The sequence below is a fragment of the Vigna radiata genome, chromosome 11, assembly GCF_000741045.1.
Source record: "Vigna radiata var. radiata cultivar VC1973A chromosome 11, Vradiata_ver6, whole genome shotgun sequence".
NCBI lineage: Eukaryota > Viridiplantae > Streptophyta > Magnoliopsida > Fabales > Fabaceae > Vigna > Vigna radiata.
In genome coordinates this window covers 4,455,326-4,477,235 of record NC_028361.1, presented here as the reverse complement: position 1 = coordinate 4,477,235, position 21,910 = coordinate 4,455,326, and the positions used below count along the sequence as shown (strand labels likewise).

Below are 21,910 nucleotides of genomic sequence, written 5' to 3'. Positions count from 1 at the left end.
ATCATTTTATTGATATGTTAACTAATTTGGTTTTTATTCATAAAAAGAATTGTATAAGTAGTTATATATCTTTCTCTGTATATTTATTTAGATTTTTTTCTTAAATAGTTTCTTTATGTTTTATAAAGTGTAATTTTTATAATGGTGTGTGGAGTGCTAACATTTTTTTATTTTATTTATACTTTTTTAATATATTTTTGTACAATAACAAATTATTATTAGACTTTGGAGTATCAACAATACCAAATTTTATAATTATTATATCCAACACGACTTTATTTGAAATTTTGTTATGTGATGTTTCCATAAAATAAGCGAGATAAAAAAGGGGATTTAATGCAATATAATATTATGATACACAGATGAACATCTTAATATATTTTAATTCAAAAGCAAAAATTAAGAGAATTTATAAATGGATGAAATTTGATCAACTTTGGAATTTGGAAGATTTAATTAACATGTAAAAATGTGAAAATGAAGTGAAAAATTAACAGTTATTTGAAGAATTTATGAAAAACTATCAATTACCTTAAACTGTAATTTAAAACGTGTACTACAAGAATAAATTATACATTTTTTTATATAAGGTTATTTTAATAGCATGTTCATTGTAAAAATTATATCATTTTTTATAAATCTAATAATTGTATATTTTATATAAAGATTAAAAACACTTCTCTGAAGTCATATGTATATAAATGTGTCTATATATTTTTGGTTTAATCATCTTGAATGTCCCTATTTGTGTAGATCTATCTCAATTAGGTCTTCGTATTTTTTTTATCTCAATTAGATCTCTTTTTCTGTAAAATGGAGTCAATTTTGACCTTACCGTTAAATTTAGTAAACTACGTTAAAATTTGTCTCTGGTGACACGCTGACTGGACAATGGTTAAACACATGGCAGTGGAACTTCATACTCTCTCGACTCACTCAAATCCCAAAACGTTCAATCCTCAAACGCCACTGCCACCATCGTTGCCGGTCATGAGTCTGTCGGCAACCCTTCTCAACCATGAAACTACATCATCGACCTTTCCAACACTGAGGACGACGATGAAAGCAGGTGTTCTAGTTTGTAGGGTTGACGGCGGTGAAAGCAGGTGTTCCGTTCAAGTAGACAAAGATGGAATTATTTTATCGATCATAGTCACTACAGATATTTTGTTCAGCTACAGAGAAGCCTACATATAATAGAAAAATTAACAGAGATGAAACATGAGAAAGGTTGAACTTTTGATTCATGTTCAATCGATAGACAACGAATTTCCTTTGTCAATCGTACAACATCACTCAGGCTTTTCATAGATAAGAAATCAAGGCCCAATTAAACATTTGACGAAAATATAGAGATAACGCGAATAGACATATTCGACGATAAGAATTCATTTTATTTCCATTAAACACAAGAATAACCACTTTAATTAATCAAATTTAATATTCAGTGATAACTACCAGATCTGGGTTGTAATAAATTTAGGCTAAAACCCAAATATATAAGCACTCCACTTCAGAATATACGATTCCAATATCAATAGAAAAGATCTAAAATTTACAAAATTGTAACAATGATAGTGAAAGGAAAATGAAGAATCCTAATAGGAAGGGGTGGGAGGGGGTGGAATGGTCCTAAGGTGAGAAGAAACGAAGGGAAGGGTGCGGAGGATGAGAAAACGAGGGATAGGGGCGGAACGGAACACTGCTCCACCATTCTCCGCCATCGCCTCAGGCTAAGTCCGAACCCACGTTTCTCCACCTCCCAGATCTGCCCCAGACACCCTTTTAATTAGGGATTCTCTCAAATTAGGTTAAATTAGATATTTAAGGAAATTCCATACTTTTCTTTTATAATAGGCAATCAGGTTTGCAAAGAAAAATTTGAAGAAGAATCAAAGAAGAATAAGAGGATAGGAAGGTGGCCATGGAGGTGTCAACGGCACAAGTGTGAGAGCCATGGAGATGGCCATGGAGGATGTATCGAGTAAGGGGAAGAGAAGCTGTTTTTCTCTTTTGCTTTTTCATTTGTAAATTACATATAAGGCAATTCTGTGCCATGTCATTAAAAATGTCACAGTCAGCGTGCCACCTGATACAAATTTTAACGTTATCTACTAATTTAACGGTAAGGTTAAAATTGATTGAATTTAAAAAAAAAAGGGATCTAATTGAGATGAAAAAAAATACAAAGACCTAATTGAGATAACTCTACATAAATAAGGACATTTTAAATGATTAAACCTATATTTTTTTCAAAAGGTGATGAAATTATGTTTATTGGAAAGCAATAAAAAAATGTAGGAAATTATTTTTATTAAGCATAGGTTAATTTTACACACCATCATAATAAAGTAGTTTTAAGTATATTTTTAAACTATTAATTATAAAGGAATGACAACAAGATAAGAATATGTAAATTTGATTATATATTTCTTGCATCTTTTGAAAAAAAAATGTATATCATCTTTATTATAACGTCGGTTGGATAACTGATATACTTGTAATAGCATTCATATTTGTTTTCACACTGTTTTAAATCTTAATTAAATATTTTTTTATAAGTAAAAATTATATTAAATAAAATATAATATTACAAAAATCCAATATATATGTATATATAGTTAAATTTCACAAGAACTATAATATTTTTTATTTTTTATTAATGTTGAGCAAATATATTTTAAATTTAGTAAATTTGGTGAATATCAATCAAGTTGAATTATTTATCTTTAAAGAGAGAATAAAAAATTATACAGTGAGAGAAAAAAAATCTTTAAATAAAATAAAACTAAAATCAAAGAGAAAAGACAAAATATTTTTTTTCATATTTTCAAATAAATTAATGTTTTGCACCATTATATGCTTGAAACTGACAGCGAGATACTTTGCTAAATAAAAACTAGAGAAAATTACTAAATATGTTCGTTAGAAATAATTTAATTCAACAAATTCATATTTTATTTTAAAATACAATATTTTATAAATGCTCAATAAAATAAAAATATATGAATATTTAAAACAAATATCCACATATTCATTTTTATTATCATGCAAAATTTAAAAATTTGGATAATTAATATTCATATCGTCCTAAATTAATAAAATGAAAATCTTCCATCAAATTATCATACATCTATATAATAAAAAGAAAATAGATTTATTTGACATATATGTAATACTTTATAACTTCATCATAAAACAAATATTTATTGTTGTTTAGTGAAAATTGTATTCTATTTCAAATACATGAGGCTGAACTCATTTTCTCTAATTACTGTGTATCTTTTACTGAACGTGCAATACGTCACCGTCATCGATTATATATATATATATATATATATATATATATATATATATATATATATATTAATTTTTTTACTTAATTTTCTTGATTCATTGAACTGATTAATTATTTAATTTTTTGCCAAAAAAAATTAGAATATTAATATAAGAATGATTATTTGGTTTCTGAATCTAAAAACTAATCTTCTATATTCTTGTTTTATGTTTTTTTTTTTTTTTCATTTTATTTTATTTTCAATCTTTGAATTCTCAAATTAATTTGTATGTAAGAATATCATAAATTGAATAATAATGTAATGAGTCTATAAATTCAAGGAAGGAGTTGAATGAGAATAAAATTTAAACAAAAGCGAGGTGAATATTCTAACCAAACTAAACAAATTTTTAAACAAAGAAAATGGAAAGTGTCTAAGATGATTTTGAATATTATAATGTGAAAAATTTACATTGGTAGCTTAATATGGTTCAATGTTTACATAAACTCTAAGCATCTTATCGTGTGAGATTCAATCAATTTTAATAATAAAACTATATATAAATATGGTTAGATATTTTAATTAAAAGATAAAATTATTTGTTAGTTATGATTTTAATGATTTATTTTATTTTGTAATATTTTCTAAAATAAGAGATTTGATGAAAAATTATTCATTTTAAAACATATTATTATATATTGTTAGGTATTAGTTTATATTTTTAGATATTATTATATTATTACAAGATATCCTAATATATTGTTAGATATCCTAATATTATTACTGTTATATTACTAAAATATAAAAAAAACAAGAAAATTTATATCAAATACATAATTTAAATGTCTGTGAATATAAGGTAGGAGAAAGCGCGCCAAAATTGAATGATTTCCCGCGTTCTCTTCAAAACCCTTAGGGTAGCACCCCTTCTTCTCCATCAGTAAATCACACACCAACTTCAGACCAATCAGAGATCGAGAAAGACAGAGATGGCGGACAAGGAGCCAGTGAGCGGAAGGCGAAGGCCCAGGGGACCGGAGTCCACCGCCCGCAGCGAAGCGTTGGAGCGTCTCAAGGCTCGTCTCCGCGGTGGTCGTGGATCCGATGGCACTGGGCCCCAAATCAGGTTAGAAAACCCTGTCTACGACACTGTCCCCGAGGACGAGTACAATGCCCTCGTCGCAAAGCGCCGTGAACAGGCGCGCTCCTTTATAGTCGACGACGAAGGAATCGGATACGGCGACGAGGGCGAGGAAGAGGATTGGTCTCAGGCCGGATTCACTCTCTCCTCTGATGAATCCGAAGGCGAATCGGAAAGGCCGAAGCGGAAGAAGGTCGAGAAGAAGGATCCTCAGCCGAAACGGCCTTCTTCATCGCTCTCCGCCGCTGCGGCCATGATGGGAGGGCAGAAGTTGGCCTCCATGTTCACTTCCTCCGTTTTCAAGAAGAGTAGAGACGATAAAGTCTGCGAGAGCATTGTTGACGATGTTATCGCGGAGTTCGCTGCGGACGAGACTGATAGACTGAGGCGTAGAAGGGCGCAAGGGAATTCCTCTTCCATTTCTGACGCAAACAATGTTTTGCGTGTTAATACTGGGTTTAGGGATAAGCCTTCTGTTGGTATGATGCAAGATTCTTCTTCATTGCCGGAACATGGTAACCCTGAGTCTGTTAAGGTATTTGTTGAGAGTGATGGTTTTGACTCGGGGTTTGAGCCAAAGAGCGCGGTGGTTAGTGAAGTCCAAGATTTCGGGCGTGGTAGTTCTGAGAATGGGCAGACACCTACAGTGGTAGCCGATGATTCTCAAGTTAATGAATGTATGGTTGAGGCGAAAGAAGTGAAGAGTTTTGAAATTGCAGTGAAAGCGGATGCAAAGAAGGAGGTGTTCACTTTGAACGCGAAGGTTAAAGAAGAGGACGACACTGCATTGTCTGCTACTGCCGGTTGGAAGGAAACAATACGCGGTGCTGGTGGGGTTGATGTTGCTGATTCGAAGGATCCTTTAGAGTTTGATCTGGAGGAAGATGGATCACTGCCTTTCTACATCTTAGATGCTTATGAGGAGTTTTATGGGGAAAACAGGGGCACCATTTATCTCTTCGGGAAGGTATCTTTACAGGATATATTGCCTTATTTAAATAGTTTCTCGACCTTTTTTCATCCACTGTACATACTGCTATTTTTTTTACTTCTTTAGCCCATAATATTTTAGTTGTAGAATGGAAGCCCTATATTTTAGTTTTTCTGTTAAGTTTTCATCCGCATGGGTAGTGTGTCAACTGGCAAAGCCATACTGTAAAATGTCCTATTATTACTATTATTGTCATTATTAAGACTTGGTTTGCTTTTTTGGACTTGACCAAGGGAGGGTTGAGTTGTTGTGCAACAGTCGGTTGCTCATTGCTGCCAGTGAGTATTACTTTGATGATTTGCATTCTCAATTCTGGTTTACAATTCAGGTTAAGACTGGGGATTTGTATCAGAGTTGTTGTGTTATTGTCAAGAGCATGCAGAGGTGTGTCTATGCAATTCCTAGCCGACCCTTGCTTCGCACTGAAGAGATGATGAGTCTCGATAGAGATCTCCAGGAGTCTCGAATTTCTTCTGCGGATTTCTTTAAAAAGTTGCAAGTAAGTTTGTAGATTGACTCGGGTGTATACATGTATCTACTATTTGCTTTTCTTTTTATTTATTTTTAATTTGTACCTTATTTTCGTCATATCCCGTGGTTGATGGGTTCTCTCTTGTAAAAAATTGTAGGATGCAGTAGCTGATGTTAAGAATGAGATAGCACAACATCTGGTGAATTTGGATGTTTCGAACTTTAGCATGGCACCTGTTAAGGTTTGCTAGCTACAATATTTGTCGTCTTGGAGTGCAAAAATAAGTTATGGATGCTTTCTGTGCCAATTTAATTTATTTAATTTTCTTTTTATTCTGATTTCTTGCTGATTTTTGCAGAGGAAATATGCATTTGATCGATTTGAAGTTCCTACAGGGGAAAATTATGTGGTGAAAATAAATTATTCATTCAAGGTACAGTATTAAATAAACTCGAAATTTGTCCCTTCTCTAGTTAAAAGGATGTTCAAAATATATGCATACTCAAGTTATTTTACAGACAATTATAACTCTAAATATGTCCTTTCTCCAGTTAAAAGGCATTTTCTATATTTTGTTATTCAAGTGTAGTTATAATATATATATATATATATATATATATATATATATATATATATGTATATGTATGTATGTATATATATGTATATGTATGTATGTATGTATGTATATGCACACATATTTTAATTTTTTTCAATGTTTTTACCACTGCAGGACCCTGTACTTCCAGCAGATCTCAAAGGCGAAAGTTTCTGTGCTCTCTTAGGAACTAGTTGCAGGTATTATAAGTATTTGAAGACTATCCTATTTGCCGTTTTGATAGAACCCAAATCGCTAAAGCAATATATATAACATAGAACATTGTAATCACACATGCAACAATTGCACACAGAGACAAAGGTCTCCTACTGAGAGTATTCTCTGTCTTCAAACTACAAATAACTTCACATTTCCCAATTACAGTCTTCTGTCGTATATATAGTCCTAAGCCATAACTGCCAGCAGTTATTTTCTACAAATAACTTTTATCCTGCAGTCTATAACAAAGAACCGTTTCCTAAGCAGGTTCTTTCAGCAAATATCTGGTGTTTTCGAAATAATAAGAACACGTAACTTTTAGGATGATCATTGAATGGGTTTCTTAAACTTGGGAACATTGGGAAATGATACTTGGGAGATTAATCTGGCAGAATCTTGAAGATTTCTTTTTGTGAAGATAAATTATTTTCTCCGTAACTATGCACTTAAAAAACGTGCTGGGTCTCTAAAATAGAATATTGCACTATTTTAGTTCTTATTTTGATTTGAGGACTGAGCAGCTGCCTTAACTTTAGACACTAAAAGCCTGTTTTTTTTAACATAAATATGAACTCTGTTATTCGAAGTTAGTATCATGCAAAGTCTTTTATACTGATACTCCCCGCTCTTTTCATGAGTGTCCATGAATTGAACATTTGACTTGTTAGACAAGCAGTTGAACCGACTATTTCAATTTGCAGTGCCCTTGAGCTTTTCCTGATTAAACGGAAGATAAAGGGGCCTTCATGGCTACAGGTTTCAAAGTTTGCTACAAGCTCATCTTCCCGAAGGGTGAGATTTTATGTTGTGCATCAAATTGAAGTATTGTATATTTCTTGTCCTTTATTCCATGTACAGGCCGCCTTGTTTTAATCCAAGTATCTTGTTTGTACTTACAGGTTAGCTGGTGCAAATTTGAAGTAACTGTTGACTCTCCTAAGCACATAAAGACATCAGCTCCTTCAAAAATCACTTATAATATTCCTCCAGTGGTTGTTGTAGCAATAAACTTGAAAACCACCATAAATGAAAAGCAGAACATAAATGAGATTGTATCAGCATCCGTTGTCTGTTGTAACATGGTTAAGGTTGTTTATGGTTTTTTTTAGTGTTTTGCTTACCATTACTGTGGTTTTGTTATGCGTTGAGTGTTTAAATTACTGTCACCAATTATCTGTTCCTATTAGTATCTCCTCATTGACTCTTTAAACATTACTATCAAAGTTTAAGATATTTGCTAGTAGATGGTTCACCATGTTGGATGGAGTTGCGGTGGAAGTATGTTCAGCAGTAACCTTTACTGTTTAACATTTTAGATTGATGCCCCTATGATGGCTTCAGAGTGGAGGAGACCCGGAAGGCTGACCCATTTTACTGTTGTTCGTAAACTTGATGGGAGTATATTTCCAATGGGATTTAACAAGGAGGTTACGGACAGAAACTTAAAAGCTGGTTCAAATATTCTGTGTGCTGAAAGCAGGTAGAGACATTACAAGATGGTTTGTACGTATTTGCTATGTTATTTTGAGTTTGAATATGAAATCTAAAAACTGTGAAACTTTTCTCGGAAATTATGATTGCTTCTAGGCTTGACCTATCTAATAACACTTTGTTTTCAGTGAAAGAGCTTTGTTGAACCGCTTGATGTTAGAATTGCACAAGTTGGATTGCGATGTTCTGGTTGGACATAATATATCTGGATTTGACCTGGATGTTCTTTTCCACAGATTCCAGGTGGGAATTTTAGCTTTTCCTCTGATAATTTCATGTCAATCAATTATTTGACTTTTCACAAAGTTAATCAATTTGGCACATTCCTTATTATTTCTCTTTGTCAAATGGATGATATATACTGAAAACAATGGACGATATGAGGATGAAAAATGATTGATTTAGGTGGTTTTGAACAATTCATTCAATGAGGTAAAAATTAATTCTTAAGGGGGGTAAAATTGTACAAAATTTTCACGAAGATCAAAACTACTTCAAAATTGGTTTTGAAGAGGTTATATTGGAAGTCTGAATTTGTCCTGAAGAAAGTGTAGCAATTCTGCAGTTTTTGTAACCCGTCATTCTCAAGGTATTTTTTCTAGAGGTTGTTGTCGCTGTCTAACTGTTGAATAGACAAAGTTCTGATATTTTTTCTGTTAAACTCACTAGCTGATGCCCCAGTTCATGTTGCACAAAACACTATTATCAAGAAAGCTATATTTTCAGTCAGTTGTTTTCAGATTACTATGTGTGTTTTCAAGCTTAAAGTTTTCTACTGAATTTCTAAATACAGGTTTTTGGGGTTTGCATCATTTGTGCAAGAAAGTGACTTTCATTTTCCCTAAATAGCCTGTACTATAATTTAAAGCCCATTAGGCTTTTTAAAGACAAAATCTGCTGGTGCTTTCCTTCTGACTTGCATTTTACACTTGGTGCTACACCTAAACACATCCAATAAAAAATATGCAGGCGTGCAAAGTGGCAAGCAGCATGTGGTCTAAACTAGGCCGCCTCAACCGATCGACTATGCCAAAACTTGGAAGAAGAAGTAAGGTTTTTGGTTCTGGAGCAGATCCTGGTATAATGTCATGCATTGCTGGCAGGCTTCTTTGTGATACATACTTGTGTTCCCGTGACCTATTAAAGGAGGTAAAATAATTGTTGAGAACTCGCACTGAGCAGTAATTGTGGTTTTTATTTCTTAGTAACCATAGTTATTGGTTCTTCCAGGTTAGTTACTCTTTAAGTCACCTTGCAAAATCACACCTGAACAAGTTTCGGAAGGAAGTTGCTCCACATGAAGTTCCAAAAATGTTCCAGTCAGCAGAATCGCTAATGGAGCTTGTAGGTTCCAATATACTCAAACAGCTCTGTATCTTTTTTTTTTTGTTGCGGAGAACTATTTGAAGTGCTTGTTATGTAACGTTCACTGTGAATTATCTTTTTTAAATGATAAACACGTCATTATCGTATGAGATTTTTGTTTCAATTCATTGCATCACTATTTTGGGGGCTGATCTTGTTTGGGCTAATGGTAAATTGGGCTAATGGTAAATTTAGATACATTCGGCAATAGTTTGCACTCACAAATATTGAACTACGATGCTTGTATGGTTAATGATATTAGCAAATTTTATTCCGAACTTGGATATTTTTTGATATTACCAGTGGATTGGAGTTAAACTTACTGGTTTTGGGCTGAATTATTGAAACTTTAATATTTTGTAGTACGGAATATTTTAATACTATAATGAACAACTGTGCTGAATTTGAGGATTCTTATAGTCTTAGTTGATAAGCTATGGGATCTTATCAACTCACATGATCTTGCTTAATATTAGGGTGGGTCAAAGATTTTACCTTTTTCATTTGGAATATTCGAATGATTGAAAAAAATATATAGTTTATTTGCTTCTATGTTGACTGTTATGGTGTTCTTGACTTGTTCAGATTGAATACGGTGAAACAGATGCATGGTTGTCTATGGAACTGATGTTTTATTTAAGTATTCTTCCACTCACCCGTCAGCTGACTAATATAAGTGGTAATCTGTGGGGGAAAACCCTTCAGGTGAGACCCCGATGTATTTACTTTTTATCTTGATTTGATATTGGGCTTAACTGGCCAGGCAGCAGCCAACAGCTATTTTTTTTTTTATTTTATTTTTTCAGGGTGCTCGAGCACAGAGGGTTGAATATCTTTTGCTGCATACTTTCCATGCAGTGAAATATATGGTGCCAGACAAGTTCTCAAACTATTCCAAAGAAACGAAATTGACGAAACGTAGAGTAACCCACGATGCTGAAGATAGCAACTACGATGTAGATGTTGACGATGTAAACTATGACAATGATGCTTCTGAAGCTGATAATAAGAAAAGCAAAAAGGGTCCTTCTTATGCCGGTGGACTGGTTTTGGAGCCAAAGAAGGGTCTATATGACAAATATATACTGCTTCTGGATTTCAACAGTCTTTATCCTTCTATTATTCAGGTTAGTAGCGCTGTCTTTCAAAATGTGCTTGGTTTATTTCGTCTAATTTGTTACAAGCGGCAAATTGTTACAGGTTTTACTGTTTGCAACTTACTGAATTGAATTACAGGAATACAATATTTGCTTTACAACTGTTGAAAGATCTTTGGATGGATCTTTTCCACGTCTACCATCTAGTAAAACAACTGGAGTCTTGCCAGAGGTAAAAGATGCACACACATACAAATGTTTTATGTTTTATGGATAGGGTGTTTTAAGATTTCTTTACAATACTGCATTGTAACTGGATTTTCTAGAGTTGTCTCCATCTGGTGTGTTTGTGCCTTGGGTGCTATTGTTATTTACGTGAAAAACCAGTTCGAAAATGAGGATTCAACAGTACTTTTGGTGTTAAAAAAACTATAAAATTAGTAGCGGATGCCCAATCAAGTTGGCATGGTTGTTTCAGTGGAAAGTGATATAGAACGTGGCAACAAATGGACTGGACTAGAGAAAACAATGTTATTTTTCTCTAATTTCATGCATCACTGAATAATTTTCTGCATCCAAATAAGATCCGATCAATGATAAAGAACGATATGATATATCCTTTGCTATTACCGAATGAGGTACAAAACTGTAAAAGTAAATCACTGCAAGTAACGTAAAAGCAGTAGCACAGTAAGTACAGGCTAGGGCTGTTTGTTTCACCTACAAAGCATATTTATTTGAAAACAGCACATTTCATAACGATTCATTTTAAATTGCCTCAAACTAAATAATCTTGTCTTAGAATTCCTTGTACAAATGCTCCTTAGTTTTTTCACATTGGCACAATCAAGGACCTAGAATATTTAGTTGTTTTGTTCAAGTAAGTAAAAGTGGCATGTCGGTTTATCAATATATCTAAAAATTTATAACTTCATTAATGTCCAAGTTATTTTCATATTCTTTGGTGTAGACTACAGATTTTAGATGCGTGTATAATTGAGGATGTTTTTGTTGCTAGGTGCTGAAAAATCTGGTAGATAGGAGGAAAAGGGTAAAGTCGTTGATAAAGAATGAAAAAAAGAAGAATGAAAAAGCTAATCCTATAAGGGTTCAGCAACTGGATATTCAGCAGCAAGCACTTAAGCTTACTGCTAACAGGTGTTATTTCTTTTTCCTTTTCTTGCATCTTTCAATATTAAATGCTGTTGTTCCTTCTGTGTTAAATTTAATGGTGTGTTATGCAGTATGTATGGGTGCCTGGGATTTTCCAATTCAAGATTTTATGCTAAGCCGTTGGCTGAGCTTATTACTTTACAAGTAAGAATACACTTGTTTATTCAGTGTAACGAGTGATTACTGTACTCCGAAACATATTTTCAAATGCTCACATTTTCAGTTGCATGTCTATTGGCCATACAGGGGAGGGAAATACTGCAGAGTACTGTTGATTTAGTTCAGAATGCCTTGAATTTAGAGGTTATCTCTAGTACTCTTCATCTTGAAGTATTAGAGTTTGGTATATTAGTTATATTTATTTGATGTAACTGGTGGTGAATATTAGGCTCTTAATTTGTGCATTGTTTTTTTGCTTTATAGGTGATCTATGGCGACACTGATTCAATAATGATTTACAGTGGGCTGGATGATATTGAGGAAGCTAATAAAATTGCTGTAAAAGTTATTCAAGAGGTAAGATTTGACTATTAGCTGTGAAAATCTCTTAATTCTTGGTGGTTTAGATTTGCATATCCTTTCCTCTGTTCTTATGCTGTGCTACATGGTCTTTTTAGAGCTAACACCGTAATGTTTGCCCTTGTTAAATATATTTCAAGATTCTTTTTTAGGTGATTTAATTTGGACACGACTGCAACATTGTCTTAGCACGTTTAGTTTGCACTGTTCACAACTACAGATAATTCTGGCATATTTCCACATTACAAGAATAAATGGCAGTTTGTCCTCATTTTCTTTTTGCAGTTATCTTCTCGTGATATGTGTTTTCTGCTTTAATTTGTCATCAGGTCAATAAGAAATATAAATGTTTGGAAATTGATCTTGATGGTTTATATAAAAGAATGCTGCTTCTCAAGAAAAAGAAGTATGCAGCTGTAAAGTTGCTGTTTAAAGATGGCACCCCATATGAGGTATGCTTGTGATAACTTATTCTTTTACATTACCAATCATAAGATCATACAGTGAGGTTATTGCATGGTGCAGGTGATTGAACGTAAAGGTCTTGACATTGTTCGTCGTGACTGGAGCTTATTAGCTAAAGAATTAGGAGATTTTTGCTTGACTCAAATTTTGTCTGGAGGGTATGTTACTTACCTTTTTGCTAATTTGCCTGCCTAGATGCATAATCACTCAATTTTTTACTAACTTGTTACATTATGGTTCCCATGCTCACAGGTCATGTGAAGATGTAGTGGAGTCAATCCACAACTCGCTCATGAAGGTAAATTGTGATTCCTTGAAGTACCAGACATTTGTTTATAACAACTTACCATGTGATTGGAAAAGTTCTTCCTGGAGCTTTGGGCTCATTACTTTCTCTGCCCAAAGAGTGGAATGCTATTTATAGGGTGGTCCAAAAACTTGACTGCTTGGGTGTATAATCCACATTTGATGGGATTAATCGATGATGTGGAATTGTTTTTTTTTGGTTGATCTAGTTATCAACCGTTTCTGAAGAAATTGAAGTTCATTGGGGATTTTGTTCATGTAAATTTTACCTTTCATTTTAATTAATGATTTTCATATTGGAATTTGAGGTTTGTTTTTCCTGCAAAACGGTCGATGTTAATCTTAATACAGGTACAAGAAGAAATGAGGAACGGACAAGTACCATTAGAGAAATATGTCATTACGAAGACATTGACTAAACCCCCGGAAGCTTATCCTGATGCCAAGAACCAGCCACATGTTCTTGTTAGTCCAAGCTGTTTTCGTTTGTTACTTCAAATTGTCTGATCTATGTTCTTTTACTACGACCTACTTGATCTTGACTTCTGAGGATGCTTTTCTTGATCACAACGTATAGGTGGCACAAAGATTGAAGCAACAAGGTTACTCTTCTGGCTGTTCTGTTGGTGATACGATTCCGTATATAATTTGTTATGAACAGGTTTGTCATTTAGTAATTTACTTCCTATCAAAGGGCAAATAGTGTAACCCTGGGAAATGTTTATTCATGAAGTACTCGACGTTGGTTATGTTCTTCCTCACTTTTGTATTTTTAATATTACGTTCTGCTTTGATTAGGGTGGCAGCTCAGGCAGTGCTGGTGGCATTGCTCAACGTGCTAGACATCCTGAAGAACTTAAACGGGAACAAGGGACATGGCTGATTGACATTGATTACTATTTATCACAACAGGTCTTAGAATGCAGTGGTTAATTTTATAAATAACAATGGTTACCGAGTACCGTACTCTAATTGAGTATTTTATGTTTTGCTCTTGTAGATCCATCCCGTAGTATCACGCCTTTGTGCATCGATTCAGGGAACAAGCCCAGAAAGACTGGCTGATTGCTTAGGGCTTGACTCCTCAAAGGTAAAATATACTTCCTAGTTTGTCTCAACATTCAGATCCAGGTATTTACTTTTATTTTTTTGTATATGTTATCTAAATTGGAAAACTATATTGTTTTACAGTTTCATCATAAATCAAGTGAAGCTTTTAATGATGATTCTAGCAGTTTACTCTTGTCTGCTGCTAATGATGAGGAGAGGTATGTCTTGGTTTTTAAACTCAGATCCCATTAATTGTCAAAAATCTCTTAAGCTCAGATATGCGCTACCAATGTTAATATAGATACTTGGTAGGAATGACAAGGGGTTGTTCTTGAATGGTTAATATTTTTTGCTAGTAACTTTGTTTTTATTTCTTGATTTTTTTTAATTCAAATAAAATTCACTAAAAATAATTAACCAGTAGTTGGTATTTGCTGGCTTGTCAATAAGTGAGTAATAAAATATTCTTTATTTGCTGGATTTCATATGAATTTTACATGTAGATATCCGTGAGTATGGCTTTTTTTTTTTATCCTGATTACTGCTTGAGCCTTTCTGTTTCAATTCTGAAATTTAGTATACTCTGCGAGATTTGAACAAGCTATAAAATATATTTTTACTGTATTTTAGCTTTATTAATTTCGGCTTTGGTAGATTCTTGCTAAAGCTGTGTTATGATCAATGGATTTTACTGATGATTTCCCTATCCATAATTATTAATTCATGGATTGGATGTGATAAAATAATTTCAGGTATAGGGGATGTGAGCCGTTGCTCTTGTCATGCCCCAGCTGCTCTGGTACATTCGACTGCCCACCCGTCTCTAAATCTATTTGCTGCTTGTTGGGAAGTGGAATGACAACCAGCGTATCCACCGAAGAATCTGATTTCAATTTCTGGCGAAAGATGTGTTGTCCTAAATGCCCCGAAGATGTCAAAATTTCTCCAGCGATGATAGCGAATCAGGTTTGACTAATTCAAGATTCAAGGCATCTCTAAAAGTATTGTTGTTTAAGTGCGTTTCATCTAGGAGAGTTTTGACATCAGTTTCAGACTCTGGAATGAACTTCAAAATAGAACATTTAAAGTAACATCTAACATGTTTTTTGATTTGATTTAGCACAAAATATTATTCCCGAGAATATACTTACAGTTCATTATACTTCATAGGTCAAAAGGCAAGCAGACATGTTTGTTTTGATGTACTATAAAGGTTTACTAACGGTAAGTCACCTCTCTAAATATATTATAAAAATTAATAGCCTGTGAAAATTAAGTGTCATTTTCCTTGGCTGTTTTTGCATATCCAGTGTGATGATGAAACGTGTAAGCATACAACGCGAAGTATCAGCCTTCGGTTGGTTGGTGATTCCGAGAGAGGAACTGTTTGTCCAAATTATCCTCGCTGCAATGGTCGTCTGCTTAGAAAGGTTTCACTCCACGAACTTGAATTTTAACAAGTGCTTTCATACGCGTATTATAATATATACTAAATGTTTATATGATTTTTCAGTACACTGAAGCAGACTTGTACAAGCAGCTCTCGTATTTTTGCCACGTGTTTGACACTGTTTCTTGTATAGAAAAGGTACTCACTAAATGATGCGACGAGGATAATTTGTTAACTGTGATGTTTGATTTAAATAAATGAATAATGATTAACTAACTATACAAATTGGTTCATCATTATTAATCATCTGTTTTTGGACGCGACTCTTCCAGATGGAGGCCAAATCTAGAATGACTATAGAGAAAGAGGTGATAAAAATTAGGCCGATGGTTGATCCCGCAGCTTCAACAGCGCAGAAGATCAGGGACCGATGTGCCTTTGGTTGGGTGAGACTGGAGAATCTGGTCGTAACAGTTTAATCTGCAGTTTTGGTGGCAAAGTGGTTTTTTAGCAGAGTGATGATGAATTATAAATAGATTATCAAGCGTGATTGAGCAAATCATGCTGGCAGAACTGAGCTCTTATCAATTCTATACTAATATTTACTTAATTGTGTAGCTGTAGATGTTCATAGCTGTAAATATGTGTACGTTTATCTTTATTATTTTCAAAGCTCCTCAATAGATTACAGTGTGCCTAATGTAATTTTGCAATTTGTGGTAATTTTTTTATTATAAAAAATTTTAATAATTGATTCTTTTTAAGAGAGTTGCTTAGTTTTATGATTAAGTGATGTATTTTTCCAAACGGTTGGATCGAAAAGTTGTACAAGTGGGTGAATAATTTATTTCTTTTATGTGTTTTTTTTATTGTTAAATATACAAGACATTAAATTTAAGATTGAACTATTAAAATTTTTAAATATAATTAAATACAAAATTGAAGCATAAAGCCTAGAAAGATGTATACACATCCATAAAAAATATTACATTTTCTTTCGCTTCCATTAAATAATCAGATCCATCTCCATTTATTATCGCAGCTCTCCAACAGGTGCCTCATTGAGCCACAAGAAATGAATGAAGTCATATAACTTTGCACTCACACTAACCTGACCAGAATTTGAAGTAAAAGTGTTAAAAGCCTTTAAAGAGGAAGATTATAAAATACTAAAGCATCAGACCTTATACGGAGTTGGATTTAGTCTCCTCATGTGGTCAGGTCGCATTTGCTCAAGTTGCTGGATGCATCGCTCTCTAATGTCCTTTAAAGGAGGTAGAATTTCTTCGTTTTTATCTTCAACAAATAACAGAGCATATTATATGATTATTTAAACCCTTATTGAGTTTTATTGAGCGTTGTAGGTTTAAGTCCATTAATAATGTCATGAGATGCCCTAAACAGTGTTAAAGCCAAAGAAATACAGGTAAAGTATGGCAAAGGTCCTATTTTTTTCCGTGACATAACTGAATTTTGATAGGTTCATACCTGAAGTCCCAGCACAGTAACACCTTAGAAGCTCCTCAATTTTCTGAGGCACCACATATGCTCTTTTGGATTCTCGAAAGGGATGGCGGCACAGGATTCTTTCTCCCACCTATCATAAAAATATATATGATTACATTTCTAAATTACACTTTCATGATATAAGACCACTGTAGTCTTATTTTGTCTACACGTGACTACTATGTTTTATTTATTTTTTCTCATGAATTAAAATCTTAATTATATATGATGGGAAGATTAATTGTGACTTGAGAAATGTGACGGTTCTGAACCATGTAATAAATTATAGTAACTGATAGACAAGAAAATACCTTTGGAGGGGGTTCATCTTCTCCTGTCATTATGTCTACCAAAGCATAACCTTCTTTCCCATACAATCTATATATTCGCTTCTTACATGGAATAGTGACCTAAAACAGATAAAATAGCAAAAGGGTGATAAGATTATAATTAAATGCAAATAAATGGTCCCAGTTATATATGCTGTTTAGTGTTCAAACCTTTGAGACAGCTTCAGAAAGTTTGATACGAGGTCTATTATTAATTTCAACCAGCTTGAAAACAACACCTAAAGCAGCTTGAGCATAACACGTAACCAGGTATGTACCAATTCCATAGGCATCAATTTGATGACCCTGCAGAAAAAGATGCAATCCAATAAAAGAACTAGGATAAAAAAAAAAACAAACTATGAATTCAGTTATAAACTGTTGTTTTAGCAACGTTGTGCTCAATCTAAACCGTCATATTTTCCTTGAATCAACAGCATATAAGCTACAATTCCAGTTTGTAAACGAATTTACCTGTTTGTTTAAAGCATCTATTGTTTCCTCATTAAGGTCATTGCTAGCTGTGATACTCATCTTTCCGAAACCAGGCAATCCAAATTCCTTCTCAATGGAGCAAAACAGCTTCCTGATCTCACAAGACAGATATGCAAGGTCACCAGAATCCAGCCTAATGCCAATTGCTTTGTATCTGCTCAGAACATCACCTAAACTCAGCAATGAATAACAATTACATCATCAAGTGATTATGATCAGCATGCAGGGATAACTTCTTGACGTACCCTAAGTCACTGAGAGCTAATGCAACTGCACAAAAGTTAGGTACTCCACTTCTCATAACCTGTTAACACATGTAAGTGTCACCGTGTGCAAAAATACTTAAACTAAACCTGAACTAAGATCTTCGCAAAAGACAAAATAAGGATAGGATAAAAAAGGTTTACTCAACCATTGGACATTGATGATCAAAATGTTGTTAAAATTATCTACGGTTGTGAGGCGCAACAGAGACAATTAATATCCTTAGCAGGTTCAAGAACAGAGTTTGATAGGAATTTGTTTGACTTGTTTGTTAAAAATATTTTGTATCCCTCCTTCATTATAATAAAGAATCTGAATTGTTAATTTGATATCTTTTAGTTGTACAATTAAGAATAGTGGTTAATAATTATCATTCACCTTATAAATGGTGCTTTCATTAGCCTACTATTCTCTCATACACACTCCACCATTTGTCATGACCATTCATATGCCTAACAAAATGTGTAATACCAAGAAATATAGGTATAAGAAAATATTATACACTTACGTCGTAAGTGTCTACTAAGGCAAGAAAGTTATCAGGAAATGCTAATGCATATGATGTCAATGCTGCCAGCTCACTTTTATTGGTGTCAGCAGAATTGCGACGAAGTGAATCCGACCGCTGCACAGTCACAAACCAGTATAGATTATTGTTGTTGCTAAAACATAAATATATGCTATAACAATGTTCATGTGGAGAAACTGAGGATGTTGGAGTATAGCAAGAGAAAGAATACATCTAAAAGGGAAAGAAAATTTGAAATGTTTAGTCAATTAAAAATCAAGTCTACAAGTCTAGAAAACTCAATACACAATGGGAATTGTGAAAACTCACACGGCCATAATTTATTAAGCACTTTAATAGCCCCAAATATGCTAAGAATTCCAAATTCAGAATAAATTTTCAACAAAACATTCCATACACCTAATAATACTAGTATCCATTGTTTGTATCTTCTTAATCCTATTCCATGATCCATGATGGACATCATTTACAACTTTGACATGAACTGACGCTTAAATATATGTGGACTTGGAAGTAACTATCATCAGGATGACACCAAACCACAAATTATCAACCACAGATTAAAAAGGTATTTCTAAAGGATTTAGATCAAGTCACCTCAATTTTTCTCAGCCAGTCTCCAACTAAGCTAACAAAATCTTGACATGTACTTGAACCATCTTTTTTACGAAGCGCTTTGTCTTTAATCTCGTCAAGGCTCTGATTAACACCGGTCGCACAAGATACGCATAATAGTAAGCAAATCAAATACATCAGAGAATGACTAAAGTCATAACAAAGCATAAATGTACTGATAACAGAAATCATAAAGGCCATGATAAAGAGAGGATTCTTGACTGAAAGTCTATTATTATAATATGAGAGGATCTTCCTCATCTTTTCCTTTCTTCTATGATTTTATAATATCATTCTCATTTCTATCACTGAGTGCCACTCTCATCTTGATCTTATAAGAAATTTGATCCTTGCAGTTTTAAATTTGGGATCTACGATCGCCAAAGAGGTTCATAAATCTCTGAACTAATTGCGCTGCATTTAGTTTTTCATGAATTGCTGAGTCAGGACAGGACATACATATAAAATAGACAATGTCCCTTCTGATTAACAGGTACACCTATGTAGATATATAAGGTTGGCTTGGTGAAAAAAGAGTATGATATATTCCCACTAAGCAGGGAATCATCATAAACACCATCAGAATATGTCAAGAATTTCAATGAAATGTTCACATACCATATAGGAGCTAACAAATGCATGGGAATGAGTACCACGAAGGGGAATCCCAAATAACATTCCTGCTGCAACGTTGCTATTGATGTGGCATACAAAAAAGCAAAGTTACACAATACCAAAGGTCAGATAGAAAAAAATCACTAAACCTAAACAAATAGCTAAAAGTGGAATGTCACTTTAACTTGATAGTCAAGTAACGATAACATAATAAGTTTACATGCCATCTTGCCAAAATCGTGCCCCGCCATCTCAAATTAACAGTAAAGAACAATCTTATATTTTTTACACGAGTTAACAAATCTTAGAAATATATTTAATTAATAGTCATAACTAGCACACTCTCTTGGCATTACAAAAAACATAGTCCACAAAAATCTCAGTCATGATAACTGCTGTGGTAGGTATGTATATATATATATATATATATATATATATATATATATATATATATATATATATATATATATATATATATATATATATATATATATATATATATATAAATAATATGACGAGCCTTTGAACCTTATAATGCCAATTGACAAACATAACTAGAATTGAAGTTGTTTGATAGATAGTACCTTGTTGCATCGAATCCCCCAATGTAACTGTACTTTGATGCACCAATTCCACCATCAGGCCCCTACGTTGAAAATAATATTTTTTTAATATATCATTGAGGAAAGAATTTAATTATAATTTTTTTCATCAATTATTTTTTCAGAAGGACTTAGTCCAAACCTGAGCCCTTCGTAGTCCAAACTCAAGCAGAGTTTTTGATTTTCCAGCAACAAAACGATGCCTTGCAGCATTAGTAGAAACTAATGATGCAAAATTAACGAGATTGATAAAAGGTGTTTCTAGCAATTGAACAACCTGAAGAGTAGAAAGTCAAGTTAATGCAAGAAACAAGAATTGGAAAGTGATGTAAACAGAAAGAGAGCATTTAATAGTATCAGGTACTCACTGCAAGCGGACCTTCAACTCTCAACAAGGGCACCTTAGCAAAAACAACCGATCCTTCGGGAAGAGCATACACCTCGACATCAGAACAGTCAATTCCTCTAAGATAGTCAAGGAAGCCTTCCTATAATTTAACCAATAATTACCAAAGTTGCTATTTATTTTGAAGGAAAAATATACCAGAAAAATGACAGAAGCGTCAAAAGAGACATTGACTAGTGTATTTAGTAAGACTTATAAGAAGATCACTCCATATAAGAGACTCAGCCAGAAAAAAGGTCTTAGAGTGTGTTGCTAAAATATTTTTTAAAAGAGAAAAAATGTTTGGAAGACCTATCTTGGCTATGTAGTTTATTCCAGACAATGGTAATCTATCTGTTCAACCTTAATCATGTTCTCTTTTATGTCCTGTTACTGAAAATATTTTAGAGTGAAACGATCGAACACTGAAACGAAAGTGTCGCACACGTTTACCTCACATGAAACAGACAAATTATCTTTGATATAATCAATTTGTTCCTCAGTGAGCTTGAAATTAGCAATGAATCTCACGCATTCTTCCAAACCAGCGAAGACGGTGTATTCCCCTCCGAAGGGGTTCTTCCGAAAATACAAATCAAACCTGAAACAAAACTTACTCTCACAACCAAATCACATCATAAACAAACGTATATATCAAACTGCACTCATTCAAACCAAAAAAAAAAAAATTATGATGAAGATTTAGTATAGGGTTGAATCACGCACACAGCACGTTCTTGATGCTTGCCAGATTTCCAGTAGGCATAAGCCATGGTGAATTGGTATTGATCCGTCAACAAAGGTGTCACCATCGGGTTTGTGGGTCCGGGTATTTTCCGACCCGAATTTGTCTTCTTGGGCTCTTTCGTTGCCATGGTTGATCTCGTGTTGTTCAATAAACTAAAGAAAGTTCTTAGGTTGAAGCAAGCGTGAGTGAGAAGCCATTGAATCAAAATGCAGATATATATAGCGGTTTTGTTGTGGCTTTGCCTTACATGCATGCAAAACGTGAATGTTT

At 33.7% G+C, this 21,910-nt stretch overlaps 2 protein-coding genes across 3 annotated transcripts; one reads left to right on the top strand and one right to left on the bottom strand.

The window, feature by feature from the left end:
- The first annotated feature begins 4,166 nt into the window (after positions 1-4,166).
- On the top strand, positions 4,167-16,175 carry LOC106777748 (DNA polymerase alpha catalytic subunit). The gene is made up of 31 exons (XM_014665485.2): positions 4,167-5,386; positions 5,739-5,909; positions 6,040-6,123; positions 6,241-6,315; positions 6,613-6,677; positions 7,398-7,488; positions 7,596-7,784; positions 8,013-8,176; positions 8,316-8,430; positions 9,157-9,336; positions 9,418-9,531; positions 10,138-10,257; positions 10,359-10,679; positions 10,789-10,881; positions 11,668-11,807; positions 11,894-11,966; positions 12,069-12,125; positions 12,246-12,338; positions 12,671-12,793; positions 12,867-12,964; positions 13,059-13,104; positions 13,464-13,577; positions 13,690-13,773; positions 13,911-14,024; positions 14,113-14,202; positions 14,304-14,380; positions 14,915-15,128; positions 15,333-15,386; positions 15,473-15,592; positions 15,676-15,750; positions 15,885-16,175. The coding sequence occupies exons 1-31, from the start codon at positions 4,268-4,270 to the stop codon at positions 16,029-16,031; spliced, it is 4,620 nt and encodes a 1,539-aa protein (XP_014520971.1). The 5' UTR covers positions 4,167-4,267; the 3' UTR covers positions 16,032-16,175.
- Positions 16,176-16,456: 281 nt separating this feature from the next.
- On the bottom strand, positions 16,457-21,891 carry LOC106776632 (nicotinate phosphoribosyltransferase 2). Of its 2 annotated transcripts, XM_014664114.2 has the most exons (15): positions 21,619-21,891; positions 21,346-21,493; positions 20,876-20,995; positions 20,650-20,784; positions 20,490-20,551; positions 19,909-19,984; positions 19,273-19,374; positions 18,655-18,771; positions 18,128-18,186; positions 17,862-18,036; positions 17,559-17,693; positions 17,370-17,468; positions 17,041-17,149; positions 16,736-16,848; positions 16,457-16,663 (listed from the first exon to the last, which is right to left on the bottom strand). In XM_014664114.2, exons 1-15 carry the CDS (start codon positions 21,765-21,767, stop codon positions 16,586-16,588), a joined length of 1,677 nt encoding a protein of 558 aa, XP_014519600.1. In that variant the 5' UTR covers positions 21,768-21,891; the 3' UTR covers positions 16,457-16,585. The 2 variants fall into 2 exon arrangements, with proteins under 2 accessions (XP_014519600.1, XP_022631702.1); XM_022775981.1 differs by lacking the exon at positions 18,655-18,771.
- Positions 21,892-21,910: the final 19 nt, after the last annotated feature.

What these genes read in the sequence shown, in the direction of transcription:
- LOC106777748 (XM_014665485.2), top strand. Translation starts at nt 4,268, where the DNA reads ATGGCGGACAAGGAGCCAGTGAGCGGAAGGCGAAGGCCCAGGGGACCG. An exon ending in ACTATAAAGGTTTACTAACG is followed by an intron (nt 15,387 to 15,472) that starts GTAAGTCACCTC and finishes TTGCATATCCAG; the next exon opens with TGTGATGATGAAACGTGTAA. An exon ending in ATGGTCGTCTGCTTAGAAAG is followed by an intron (nt 15,593 to 15,675) that starts GTTTCACTCCAC and finishes ATGATTTTTCAG; the next exon opens with TACACTGAAGCAGACTTGTA.
- LOC106776632 (XM_014664114.2), bottom strand. Translation starts at nt 21,767, where the DNA reads ATGGCAACGAAAGAGCCCAAGAAGACAAATTCGGGTCGGAAAATACCC. An exon ending in TTACTGTGCTGGGACTTCAG is followed by an intron (nt 16,849 to 17,040) that starts GTATGAACCTAT and finishes TATTTGTTGAAG; the next exon opens with ATAAAAACGAAGAAATTCTA. An exon ending in TAAATCCAACTCCGTATAAG is followed by an intron (nt 16,664 to 16,735) that starts GTCTGATGCTTT and finishes AATTCTGGTCAG; the next exon opens with GTTAGTGTGAGTGCAAAGTT.